Raw genomic sequence first — 14778 nt, 5'->3', positions numbered from 1 at the left:
GGCAGAAAACATGTGGAAGAGACCCAAACTCCATCACAGCCTATGAAAATGTAAGGAAACTTGGTCTCTTAGAATTTTTGTGCGAGAATGTGAGCTCTTCATACTGAAGATGCTATGCAGGGTGGGATGGGAAGACAGTCATGTTTAATGAGAGACTTCTGAACATGTGACATGGAGGCAATGGAGGGAAAATACCAGCTAGTGCAGGTACCATATTGACAAAGACTGATGGCCATACTGATCCTTTCTTGTGGCTGATGCTTTTGCCTCCTGTCTTTATAGCCTCACAAAGCAACTCCTGCAGGACTCCACACCACAACCCTTGTGGAACCCTAATCAGAAAATGGATCACCTTCCTCTCTTTCAGTTGTTGTCTTATCTTGAGGTCTTGGAGGGTCTCATACACAAGGAGTTTAGTCAAATTTCCTGGGGCACATCCTCTATGTTCTCTAACTCAGTTGTGGCTACTGCCCATGTCCTCAGAACCTCTTCCTTGGCAGAGCATAAAACCATGAGGTTTCGTGATACCTGTGGCCCTGCCCACACCCTATCTGAGGCTCAAGGACCACCACAGCTTTCCCAGGACCTGCCATTGCCTCTGGAAATTGTGACACAATGCCTGGAAAATGAGACATGGTTCCATGAAATGGAAATGGTCCCAAGTTCTACACCAAACCAAATGCCCCCTTGTTTCAAGAGTAGGACCTGTGGAATAGCATGTCCTACCATTGAGAGAGGGACACAGACATCACTACCAACAGAAAACCAGCCATGGCCACATGGACTTTATTGGAAAGACACCAATGGTTATGATATCCAAAAACTTGATACAGACATTAGCATTCCCACTGGGAATTTCTCAAAGGGCACCATGCATAGGAAAGCTACCATGCCAGCATCCATCCTTTCTGAGCATTATCAGATGGTCCAAAACAATGAGGAGCCACAGAATGAAGACAATACAACAAATGGGGGTGAACAGCAAGGAACTCCCAGCAGATTCCTCCTATCCCAGAAACTGACCCAGCTTCAGGAATGTTTCCCAGAAAATGATAATCACTATTGCAAGAACAAGACTCAACTCTCTCAGCCTGCCCATCCATCCATCTTCAACTTCAAAATATGCAAATGTAACAAAATGATGGGGTCTGTGCCCCTTGGAATATCCGTAAAGAAGGACATAGCAACCTGTGACATACATAACAGCATCAAAAAGGGCCTTGGCCCAAAGGGCCTAGACCTGCCTTGCACTTCAAACAGCAGCCCTGGGAAGGTGCTGAAGCCCAGGAAAAGCGCACTGAAGACAGACAAACTGTCCCACGTGAACCCTGATGAGCATTGTTCCTGCCTTGACTCAAACACTGAAAGGAAGCTTACATCAAGCATCATGAAGCTTCCCATGAAACGAAGAAAAAGGCCATATTTGCAGATCCTTGATGCAACAGATTTCACCCCACCTGGAGTTCCAGCCTCAAATCTCCACCAGTTTGTTTTTCCCTCCTCTCCCATCTATGATTCCAAGGCTGCCATGGTCCTGGAAAATTTGCATCACCAAGATCCAGGGGGGACAAGGGTGGAAAGCTTATCAGATGCCAGGCTAGAGAGTGCTGTGTCTATAAACTCACTTGCAGAGGTTCAGGAGACCCAAAGAACACCTTCACCTGCTGCCAGCCATAGGGTCTCAGAGACCCATATAGATCAATGTCAGAGATGCCTGAGTGTTCCACAACCTGCTATCTGCTTCCAGGTAAAGCCTCCGGAGAGCAAGAATGTCCCTGCAACTGGGACAGGAAGCCTGCAACCAAGTTCCGGCACCCAAATGGCCAAGCTTCCACTACAAAAGAGGTTTCAGAATATTGAATCAGGACACTGCTGGCTTGGCCCTGTGATTGACCCTGAAGACAGGGTCCCACCTTTAGCAGCCAAACCAAACAATACACTGGAGGTGAAAGAAGAGCCAACACCTTCATGGAGGCTGAGTCTGGGATCCAGTAACACTCACAATGACCAAGCCATCAGTATCAGTCCCAGGGAATTTGGGTCTTTAGAGACTAAGAGAAGACCATGCCATCTCCAAACACCTACCCCACAGCACTCACAGTATTCAGGTCTAATACCACAAGCATACAGTAAGTTTGACTTGATATCAAAGGAGCAGCCACAACCCTGGCTTGTGAGACACGATCCAGATGGCCCCAGTACATTACATATTGCCAAGGCCATCTTGCCTTCACAGCACTCTCTGCCCATCTTCCAGACCAGATGCCAAAACCCCAAGACCTCCCAGGGTTTATGCAATGTCTTCAGGAGGAGACATGAGAGGGTCTATACTCAAGAGAACAGTGTCCCAAAGGATGAGATCAAAGTGGAGAATGTGAAGGGGGTTGATCCACGTGAAGAGAGGGAGGGAACTCTAAGATCTAGAGCCATAGGTCAGAGAGAAAGGCTTGAGAGACTAAGGCATTCTATCCGGAGCTACACACAGCTCAAGGCTGCAGAAAAGACTTGGATAACAGAAAAAGGAGAGGCTACTTCTCAAAACCCCTGGAAGAACATCACAAGGAATGCTTTACAAGAACGAAACCTCAGCACAGAGCACACCCGACAAGGGGAATCATTAAAGAATGATCAGCCCCCACTACCTGCTGAGCATACAAAGAAAGTCCCAACAAGGAAATCTAAAATCTACAGTATGATAGCAGAACTGCATTCCCTTGTGGATATACTGTTCCAGATCTTGGAGAACACTGGAGGAGACCCATCAAAGTTTCAAGGGTGTGAAGTGGAATCATTGACATCCCACCTGCGTGGCTCATCCCAATCATGTGAGAGTTTGTATGACACAAACTATAGCAGACCAGCAAGCAGGAGGATCTGTGGCCATGCCAGCCCTGAGATGCATAATTATCCCTTCACATATAAAGGAATTGGAGACAAACTGCAGTCAGGGACTGAATACCAGAGAGCATGTGACCAACATGTGAACCAAGAAAAGAGAGGGATGTGCTTTGACCAGCTCCACATGCCCACGGGGAAAGAAATTCGATGTGGACACATTAGAATTGGACCCATGCAGGAGCCAGCTCCTGCTGACCAGAGAGCCTCTGGCTCAGGTAGAACAAGGATTGTAATGGGCCACTGTGCACATAGAAGTCCTGAGGGGCACAAGTATTCATTCAGATACAGAAAAATTGGAGAAACACAGGAGCCAGGTGTTGACCATAAAGCCTTTGACCCACATCAAAGCAGAAAGAAAACCATGGGCTGTGGCTGCTTTCTGAGTCCCAAAGAGAACCATCCAATCAAGCACAGGGGAACTGACTGCTCCGCTTTAGTTCCTACCCAGCGAGACTCTGACCCCAGGTAGACCTTACCAGAATAGGTCAAGGAGCAGGTGGCTCAGGCCATCCATGCCTTCCCACACCAGGATCTTCTAGAAGATGTCCCATCTGCCCAGCCATTGTTTCCCCCATGCCTCCTGATAATAAACTTCGTTTTGTCCTTGCAAGGAAACTTTTTTTTTTTTTCTGGAGTTCTTCCTTGCCTGCTCATGGCTCCTTCCCAGACCAGAGTTGCTTCCTGGTTCCTGCTCCTGTCTTTCAGCACAGTGGTTTCTGTCCTACAGTGATGGAGCAGGGGAAGGACAGCATTGCTTCTCCCTCAGTGCAGTTTATGGAGAGACAGGGCCCATGGGGAGGCACAGTCCCATAGATGTGTCATACTCACACAGTCCTATTACTGTGCAGTTAGTATTAATCTTTCTGTCTTTACAGAGACAAGAAAACAATAGGGGTGTTTCAAGATGAGCCAACCCTGTGAAGACCCCACCCAGGTCTGTGGTCCAATGTCTTCCCTTCACTGTCCCACCTTGATTTATTTGTCACTGTACAGAATAAAGTGCAGTGATAACAATCACAAATTTCCATCCCCAGTTCCAAAGTAGGAGTATCTCTACCTGCATGCATTTCTAGGACAGGCACAGAGAACACCTATCCCAGGAGACCCTACTCAACTTGATGCAGGCTGATCCCCTATCAATGCTTACCTCAGCCTGGGTGATATGGCTGTTACTATCCAGTCTGCTTTCCTCTCTGAATAGAGCAGGGTCCAGAATACAACCTGTAGTGTATGAAAGTCGGTCCTTGCTGAAGGCCATGTCACACAGGCCTGCCCAGAAACACAGCAAAGCCTGCAGAGAAACCAGAGACATCTCATTGAATCCACTCAGTGCCCTCCCTGCAGACCTGGATCCATCCTGCCCAGGCCATTGCCTTGATGACATATGGCTATGCAGGTCACAGGATTTTGCACCAGTGCCACTCTGGTGTAGACAATGTCTGTCAGCTTGTAGTGTTTCCTGGTGGAAGGATTCTTTGTGAATAATTTGGAAACCTACATTCCTACTTTACAATCAGTGAGCTCTGAGAACAGAGACCCTATTGCATCCATTGTCTGTCAAAGTTCAACCTCTGGTCTTTCTTCCCTTAGTTTTCTTTCAATTCTGCATCCTTTCTGCCAAACCCCAAATGAAACTCCATTTTCCATCCCACACTGCTTCACCTGATCTCATCTCCACTACTTCTTTTGTATTTTCTTCATGTATTTGTTTTTAGTGTAAAATAAAGAAAATATAGCAAAACATATATGTGATGCCAATTCATTACTGTAATAAACAAATCCACAAACACAGGGTAAAAATGCAGGATGCTGTCAGACCCTCAAAGTCCATGTGCTCCTCTGTTATCAACCCTCCCCCCTGCAAAGGATGTCACCTTACTTTAGGAACCACAACCTGACATTTAAGTAGAATTTTGATACACTGAGTTTGTATTGCTCAACTCAGCAGCCTGGCTTGCTCATACTGTGTCTGGTCTCTGTCTGGCTTCTTTCATTTAACATTGAACCATAGGATGATACTTACTTCCTCAGTAGAACCTCATCTGATTCATTTGTATTAACTAGTTTCACATAATTTTAATATATCCAGATTTCTCTATTTATTCCAAAGTTGATAGATGTTCATATTTCCCAGTTGAATTGCTGTGACTTCCATGGAACCCACTTCCTCCATGCATGTTGCTATTAATAGCAGCTCCAGGTCTTGTGTACAGAGGTTCCACCTGACACATGGCTGGACTTACATTCTGCTCATTTGAAACTTCTTTTCCCTAGCTTACTCACTTCAGTAACCTTAGTATTGGCAAATGGGGTTGGGGCTTACGTATGTTTGGTGCCTGTTTATATTTGTTTTATTACATGCAGCTCAGATATAGGCCATTCTTCAACACTTTTCAAAAGACTTTTCCTTCATTGACTTAAAGAAACATATATTTTGAGTGTATGCCTGTAGAGCCATTTCTGATGCTAAGTTTCTGGACCCCATTTGCATCTTGATCTGTCAGAAAAGAAACCCAGGGACAAATTACTGGGTGGAAGTTAAGGGCAGGACTTCTAGGACCCTGCAGGACCAAGAGACAGACTCAGTGGAGGAGAGAATTCCCCATGCTTTGAGAGAGATAAGCCAAGCAGCCACATGAGGTCTTGGGAGGAATGGTGGTCGGGGTATTTAGCAGGGATTAGATGTATCTTACCAACTTCAATTTTGGGCATGTGAGAGGAGAGCAGATAAGAATTTGGTTAAGGGCACACTTCTCCAGATAGGGTGTAGGAGAGTCCAGCAATTATGTCTTAAGGCAAGTTGCAAAGGAACAACTGAGTGTGTGTCTTTTATTCGGGGATTCAAGGGAAGCTGGGTGGGGTCTGGTAGTTCCCAGAGCACAGGCTGGGTAGTGAAAAGCCCTTCACAAGATGAGCCCTTTATTGGTTGTATAACTTGGCAGGAAATAGTTCCATGCAAAGCACTTTCCCCCTGAAAATTGAGTTACAGATGGCTGTGTGCCACCATGTGAGTGCTGGGAACTGAACCCTGGTCCTCTCCAAGGCAGCCATTGCTATTAATTACTGAGCCACCTTTCCAGTCTCATAGGTCTTTTTTTTTCTATTCACATTTTTTAATTAGGTATTTTCCTCAATTACATTTCCAATGCTATCCCAAAAGTCCCCCATACCCCCCCCCACTCCCCTACCCACCCATTCCCACTTTTTGGCCCTGGCATTCCCCTGTACTGGGGCATATAAAGTTTGCGTGTCCAATGGGCCTTTCTTTCCAGTGATGGCCGACTAGGCCATCTTTTGATACATATGTAGCTAGAGTCAAGAGCTCTGGGGTACTGGTTAGTTCATAATGTTGTTCCACCTATAGGGCTGCAGATCTCTTTAGCTCCTTGGGTACTTTCTCTAGCTCCTCCATTGGGGGCCCTGAGATCCATCCGATAGCTGACTGTGAGCATCCACTTATGTGTTTGCTAGACCCCGGCATAGTCTCACAAGAGACAGCTATATCTGGGTCCTTTCAGCAAACTCTTGGTAGTGTATGTAATGGCGTCTTAATAATATATTGAAGGACTTTAACTATTTCATCCATCAAAATAATTTTATTATTCCCATTTATTTTTGTATACATATGAAATCCCAGAAGAAATAAAAACCTGTACCTTTATCATAATAATATTAAATCTGAAAATAGTATATTGAATTCTCATTTTCATTACACTGGAATGTATATCAATTACAATAACCAGTACCATTATAAAATTGATTCTTTTAAATTATGAAGATGTAGTTAGTACTTTAAGTTTAGGAATATTAAATATATCTTTTCATAATTTTGTAAAACTTTACTTTCAAGGCTTTCCTGCTTGTATTAGATATTTTCCTAAATGCTAGTTATGTTTTAAAATTATGGGACAGAACCAGTATAATTTTTGTGTTTTTATTTGTTTTATTTTCCTTAAGCCAAAATTATGAAGTTGGGTGGGTAGCAAGAAAGAATTTTTGGAAAAGTTGGAGGAAGAAAAGGAATATGAACAAAATATATTGTATGAAATATTTACAAACAAAACAAATGATGCTCAGGAAAATAAGAAGAGATGTGCTACCACATGACAGTCAAATAAAGGTAAATAAGATTACTTTGATATATGGAAAAAAACATTTTATTGCTGCATACTGAAGAGCTAACCAGCTACTTTGCTCACTTCTCAGGGCTTTCTTCTCAGTTCATTTTCTTACAGATTCTGCTGTTAGGAATGACATGTGCTATCCCTGCTCTACTCCACTTCACACTGAAACTCCATTCCCTCCTATGATTTTGGCTCTGGGACATAATTAGGTTACTAAGATTTAGATATCCTTGTATGTAGAAACACAGAATGCTTGTGTGCTCTATCCTCTGTATGACGCTATGTAGTGTGTGTGTGTGTGTGTGTGTGTGTGTTTTGTATGTGTGAATATGTGCCTTTCTCTTTGTTTCCTTAGTGTGTGTGTGTGGTGGGGTGTACCAATACAAGAGGCACATCTGAAAACCAGGAAAAGAGTCCTCACTTCAAACAAATCATGTGTGAAACACATTCCTAATTGAATTGCCCTTGGTGCCCAAAGAAACTAAGGGGGTGGACCTCCATCTATGTAGGTATGTGGAAGACATCAGGCTCACTGCATCATAACTTTTCTGTTACAGCTCGGCAGGGAGGAAACCAGCAATTCTGCAGGTAACGCATAACCTATGCTCTGTAAGTGAACACATGCACTCATTGATTCCCAATGTGGATCCTGTCAGAGTGTGTCACTGGGACCTTGGAAAGGAGGGTAGAAGTTAAGTCTCCTTTTAGGAAGAAATTCTATTGACACCTAAGCTGCTAAGATTTTACTTGCTTTCTTATGTCAGGGCAGGAGGTGTCCAGCAAGATCTGCATCTAGCAGATTATGTAGGTCAATGACAGGAGGTGGGATGTCCAGCAGGACCTGATACCTATCTCTGTATCTCAGGTGGCACTAGGGTCAGAGGATTGTCTAGCAGGTTCTGGTCCCTGTCATTGTATAGGCCACAGAAGAAGAGATGCTGTCAAGGCAGGACTGATATCTAGAAATCTATATTTTGGGTCTAATGGTAATCCACCACATAAAAACATGACAAGGAAAGACACCCCAAAGGATCATCTCATTAGATGCTGAAAAAACTTTGACAAGTCCAACAACACTTCAAGTTATTAGAGGCAACAGGAATACAAAGTGCACACCTAAACATAAGGGAGGCAATATATAGCAAGCCAATGGTGGACATCAAATTAAATAGAGAGGAACTTTAGCAATTCCACTAAAATCACAGACAAGACAAGGCTGCCCACTCTCTCCCTGTCTATTCAGCATGATACTTGAATTTCTAGATAAAGCAAAAAACAACTAAAGGAGATCAAGAAGGTACAAATTGGAAAGGAAGAAGCCAAAGTACCATTATTTTTACATGATATGATTGTATACATGAATGACCACAAAAATTGTACCAGAGAATTCCTGCAACTGATAAACACAACAACAAATTGGCTGAATACAAAATTAACTCAAAAAAAAAAAATCAGTAGTCACAACTATTTTCAAAGGCTACTTTTAATGATGGATCCTAAAGACTTTATCCACCAGGTAAGCAGTGGAAGACCAATCAACACACAAACACTTCACAGGTATATGAGCAGAACAGTTGGGTATTGTCAGGATAGCAGCAACAGTGGCAAAGACTAGCAGGAAGAGCTAGGCCTCCATAGAACCATCATGAGTCAGCAGGAGGGATGCGAACCAGAAGGTATGGCAGGAGCAGCTGAGCCTCTCTGGACTGAGTGAAAGTCAGTGAAGACACAAGACCAAGAAGAGTTTATCTGCAGAAACACAGTCCATTGAGTCCAATTACACTCCCTCCAATCATCACATGTCCTCCCTGAGTTTTGCCTCACCGTGTGTCTTGCCTCAGCTCTTGAGTCTGTCTTAGCTGACATGACTCTGCTAATTGGCTGGAGTCCTCAAAAAAGCAAGAAACATAGCACAGCATGTCACCAGAAATTTTTTTTGGAGAGTTTCACTCTATGGAGTTCTGACAAATGGAGATGAAGGAAGAAATGTGAGGGGGACCAATACAAGTGGGTTGTTAGTGAAATATCATTCATCACATGTCCCATGTGCTTGCTTTTGCAAAACATCCTTTCACCTGTGTCTACTTCAAGGAACGCTTTCTTGACATCTTTGCTCCAGCAAACCACCATCCAAAACAAATGACTTTCCAAAGAACCCTTATGTTTCCTCATCTGTTATAATGAACCCTTATGTTACCCCCATTTCTGTTTAAGAAGTTTCCTTTGCTCCAACATTAACAATTTATTCACAATAGACATAAGAAACATCAGATTTTCAATAAAGGGTTTATTTACAATACAGTCAAAATGAGCTAACAAAACAAGCTTACATTTCTATGATTATAGTATGACTAAATAAAAAACCTGACATTTCTTTCAATATACAGTAATTAAACAAAAACCTTAAGTTTCTATTAATATACAAAATCCAAACAAAACCATCTACAACCCTAGATAGCAACCACAACACATCCAGAGTCTAAAACTACCCTCCCCAACTTAAGGGATTGGGATGATCGTCTTCTTTTCCTCCTGTACTGGGCAAAAGAATTCCTGTTTTCAGACCCAGGGGAAAAACAATCTGAATAAAGCTAGCTGTTGCATTTATTTGCCAGCCTATGCATTTATTCAGTCTCTGTAATTGTCCGTTGTTTGCCTCTGCACCAAAATTATTAGTCTACAGCAAACTAACAACTTTTTGCTTCCAGAATAGGGCCTATGGAAAAGCTGTTCCTAATACTGATAAAGGGATACAGGCATATCTTCAAACTAAAACCAACCCCCACTAAAAAGGACTGAATTGGAAAGGCAATACAGGTTCTAATTAAGCAACCATTAGCCAGCAGATGGGCACCTTTTCCTGGGACTCCCTACCCACGAAAGCTATCAGGTAAGCCTCCATCATTCCTGAGCATTGTCAGATGCTCAAGCTCCATGAGGAGGCACAGAATTAACACAAGGCAACAAATGTGGGAGAACAAGAAGCAACCCTGTCCTCAGATTCCTCCCATGCAGGAAACTGACCCTGCTTCAGGGACATTTCCCAACAAACAGTGATCATGTTTTCAAAACCAGGCATCACCTCTCTCAGCCTGCCCAGCCCGCTATGCAAAACTACAAAAGGTAAAGGTCAAGCTTTGTCATGGAGTCTGAATCCAGGGAGATGCTCTTACAAAGGCAATAGCTAAGCGTAACATACAACATGCCTACAGTAAGAGCCTAGGTGTTAGGGACAATGTGCCTTACACTTCATGCAACATGCCTGGGAAGAGGCTGACACCCAGGAACCCTGCACTGAGGACAGACAAGCTGTTCCATGTGAACACTGCCATGCATCATTCCCTGATTGACTCAAAGATTGAAAGGAAGCTGGAATCAAACCACACCACTTCCTGTGAAATGCAGGAGGAGACCATATCTGGAGAACTTAGAGGCAAAGGACCTCACCCCGCCTGTGTTTCCAACCTCAAACCTTCCCTAGGTTGTCAATACCTCCTCAGTCATCTGTGATTCCATGAGTGAACGCCATTCCAAGTCTGCCATGATCCTGGAAAATGTACATCACCAAGATCCAGGCGGGAAAAGCGTAAAAAGTATATCAGCTGCTAGGCTAGAGAGTGCTGTGTTTATACACTCACCTGCAGAGGTTCAGGAGACTCAAACAGCCCCTCCATCTGTGGTCAGCCATGGGCCCTCAAAGGGCAATCGAGATCCATGGCAGAATTACATGAATGCTCAGCCCTACTTCCTGCTTCCAGACAAAATGGGAGCAGAGCACAACTATCCAAGGAACTACAACAGGTAGCCTGCAAACAAATACCATTTCAAAATAGGCAAAGTATAAACCAGGACAGATGTTGGATGAAATGGCGTCAGGATGTACTCACTGGAGTGCAACAACTGTAGGCTCTGAAGAAAGGGTACCACATTCACTGACCAAACAAAGCAATACATGACAGGTGAAAGAAGAACCACCTCCAGCCTTGAGAGTGACTCTGGAATCCAGTAAGATTCACAATGTTCTAGACTTCAATATCAAGTCCCAAGAATTTGAGTCTGTACAAGCCAACAGAAGCACAGGACATCTCCAAACACCTATGCCACAGCAATCAGTGGACTCAGTTCTAAAAACACAAAGGTACAGTAAGATTGATTTGGGATCAAGCACACAGCCATAGACTTGGTGTGTGTGACATCATCTAGATGGCCCCAGTTCAGTACTCCCTGCCAGGGTCAGTTTGCCTTTATAGCTCTCACTGCCTAGATTCCAGAGTAGATGCTAAAACCACAAAACATCACAGGGCTTAGTTGAGTTTCATGAGGAGTCATCAGAGGTTCAATATTCAAGATTTCAGAATTCCCAAGGCTAAGATCAAAAGGAAGGATCTCAATGAGTTTCATCTCCATGAACAGAGGCAGAGGATGATAAAATCTCAAGGCATAAGCCAGGGGGAAAGGCTTGAGAGAGTAAGGCCTTCTATTTCAAGCTCCACCAAGCTCAAGGATACAACCAAGACTTGGAGTCAGTCCTCTTTATATGATAAGAAAATGAAAGTCTCCTTCTAATGCCTCTTTGAATAACATCACAAGAATGATCTGCTATAGGTAAATCTCAGGACAAAATTCAATGGGATAGGGAATTCTTTGAAGAACAAAAACCCCACACCAGCTACTAAGCACAGGACTTATTAACAAGAGAAGAACCCATCTACTCTATGGCAGCTGAACTGCAAGCCCTCATGAATGATCTAGTCCATATCCTGGTGAGTAACATACAGGACCCATCAAAGGTACAAAAATGAGAAGTAGAATCAGTGATGTCTCAGCTGGTGGCTCATCCCACACTTCTGAGGTTCTCTATGACCCACACCATAGCAGAGCAGCAAGCAGGATGAACTGTGGCCAAGCCAGAACAGAAGGGCACAAGCATCATTTCATATACAGGGGAATTATAGACAAACTGCAGTCAGACATTGATGCCAGAGGACCTGTGACCATCATCTGAACCAAGTGAAAAGAGGAATGGGCTTTGACCAGCTCCCCACTCACAAAGGGAATGACAATGTTGGTACAGGGGACTTGGAGAAAAGCAGGAGCCAAATCTTGCTGACAAGAGAGTCTGTGACTTACATCAAATTAGGACAAAGGTTGGAATGGGTAGCTGTCCTCATAGAGTCCTGAGGTACACAACCATGCCTTCAGATGCAGAGAGACTGGAGATAAAACAGCAACCAGACATTGTGTATAAAGTCACTGATGCCAGGAGCCATCTAATAGAAACTAAAACTAAAACCTAGCTGGTGATCTTCCTGAGATTTTTTTCCTCATGAACTACACAGGATGTGGGATTTGCTTATTTAGGTAAGGCCACAAAGATTACATTGGAGTAAAGATTCCTGTTCTTAATGCTCTTTTCAGTTATTATTAAATTTATATAAAAAACACTAGATATTAGCCCACCCTCTTGAGGACATTTCTGCAGAACAACAAATATGTACTGTCTTATATTGGTATTATATAGACAAATAGTTGAATTGTTAATTCATTTTAAACATACAAAAATTCCTAAAATTATTAGGAGTTATTAATACCTTTAATAACATGACTGTTATTAAGTCATTTCCTATGTCAAAACTGTAATGAGAATCATGCACACCTTCAAGGATTCTCAAGAGTTAGTTGCCTGTGAGACACAGGCATCTACAACTTAGAGAAGCTTGTAAAACAGTTAACCACCGGTGATAAAAATGGAACTACCAGTTAACTATAGGTGCAAGGACAGAACATAAAAAAACTGATTTGGTTCATCTATAGAAAATTTCAATAATAACTTAGTAACAAAAATTATGGTTTTTCACTTTCAATAAACCTCTTGAACTTGTTTGCATCTAATGAATGTTTAGCTTGATAATTACTTTTCATAGAGATGCATGCAAACATTCTCCGTTGTAAACTTCTTATTCAATTTATTATTTCAATTTATTTATGTGTAAACTTGTGGTGAACTTTTTATCATGTCATCATATATTTTTAAGATACTTAAGTGTTAAGGACAAAGAGAAGACAGGGAACACTTTTTCTTGAGACCATTTTGGAGAAATGTTTAGAGAATACAGATTCTCAGAGACCTTTATAGATATAGAAGTTGCAAATAAAGATTAAAATTGCTTTATTCTGGGTCTGCACTAGCGGGCTGGAGAAATAGATCTGAGTGGTTCCTGAGGAAGAGGCACAAAGGCTACTTTACTTAATGCTGTGCTTTTATGTTAGAAGCTTTAATCACCTAAGCCAGTGGTTTTTAACCCTCAGAATGGGCCAATAATATTTTCTATGACTTTTTAGGGGTATAAGCAAGCATTGAGAATAATCAGAGAGCAGGCTATCTGGAGTACATCCATGTTTAAAGCTACACCTCCATCAGATACTGTGTCTAACTGTGCAGGCTCCAGGCAAACTGACCCACACCAAAGGACAGAGAAAGGAATGGGCTGTGACTGCCTTACAAGTCACAATGGGGAAGGAAAGTCCCAGTGAGTAAGAAAATGGTACCAGATGGTAAATCAAATTCAAACAGACAAATGACAAGAACAGGAGTGACAGGGTCTGTGTAGAAATGAACAGACTCTACAGGGATTGGTGTCCTATAAAGAAATGAAACAATGTGTTGGATTTCCATCACAGAGATGTAATACAAATAGCCATTAGGCCCCAGAGGAGGGAAAGAAAACAGCTGTTCTGAAGCAGTTTGTCTATGCTATCAAAGCTAGATTACTACTAATCTGAAATAGGTTTGGGCACATCATTAGAGCATCTAGTAACTATGGTCACAAAATCAGCCAAATAATTACCATGACACAATAAAAAAATCTATAGACAAATATCTAATAAAAATAAATAAAAAATAAAACCACACACACACAAATATCTATAGAGAACAAAAGGAAACCATTGAGAAATAAATATGAGCTGTAGGATGAAACAAAACGTTACAAAGAAAAGTGTAAAGCTAACCCCATCAGTGAACCGTCATGACCATGTGCTTTAGTGGGAAAGGCTGATAAACTTGAAAAGAACGTGGTTTTGAGTAGGAGTTTGTTTGTTTGTTGTTTTGTTTTGTTGTTTTGTTTTTAAAGCAGCCCACTTTGGCTAATAATGTCACAATCTCCAGCCATAGTATCCTTAGTTTTGGGAGTGTTGGTGTTGCTACCATGCCAAAATAAAGAGAAATGGTTAGGAATGTAATTTCCAGTGAAGGAAAGGGAGGTGTTGCAGTCACAGAGGAATGGAAGAAATAGGAGTGTGTATGAGAGAAGGAAGCCAAGAAGAAAGGAAAGAATAAAGGGAGGGAAGGAGGGAAGGAGGGAAGGAGAGAGGGTGGCTGAGAATGATGGGGGGAGGGAGGGAGGGAGGGAGGGAGGGAGGGAGGGAGGGAGGGACAAGGTGGAAGTGAAGGAGGGAGGATAAGTTGCTCGCCTCAGTGGCACTGCCAGTAGAATTTTCATTCATAGACGGTGTGAATCTATATGATGATAATTCCAGCCACCCCATCAAACAAAACTAAAGAAAACATGAGTAAATAACTGGAATTATTAAACAGTCTTAGAGGTTATAGAAAATAACATTACTGTTAAGATTTTGTGCCCAGCATGCTACAGATTCACACACTGTACATTTCAAAGAGCCTCTTAGATTTCACCAATTACCAGCTTACAACTTAGTCAACAGAACATCACTTGCAGGTCACTGCCCCCAGCAG

General features: G+C 42.5%; 1 protein-coding gene across 1 annotated transcript; it reads left to right on the top strand.

Moving 5' to 3' along the window:
- Nucleotides 1-232: 232 nt before the first annotated feature.
- Gm8674 (predicted gene 8674) lies at nucleotides 233-3507 on the top strand. The gene has a single exon (XM_017315659.2). The coding sequence runs from the start codon at nucleotides 344-346 to the stop codon at nucleotides 3365-3367; it is 3024 nt and encodes a 1007-aa protein (XP_017171148.1). The 5' UTR covers nucleotides 233-343; the 3' UTR covers nucleotides 3368-3507.
- Nucleotides 3508-14778: the final 11271 nt, after the last annotated feature.

This window comes from Mus musculus, chromosome 13, assembly GCF_000001635.26.
Source record: "Mus musculus strain C57BL/6J chromosome 13, GRCm38.p6 C57BL/6J".
In the NCBI taxonomy this organism is placed as follows: domain Eukaryota; kingdom Metazoa; phylum Chordata; class Mammalia; order Rodentia; family Muridae; genus Mus; species Mus musculus.
This window is presented reverse-complemented; position numbering and strand designations above follow the sequence as displayed.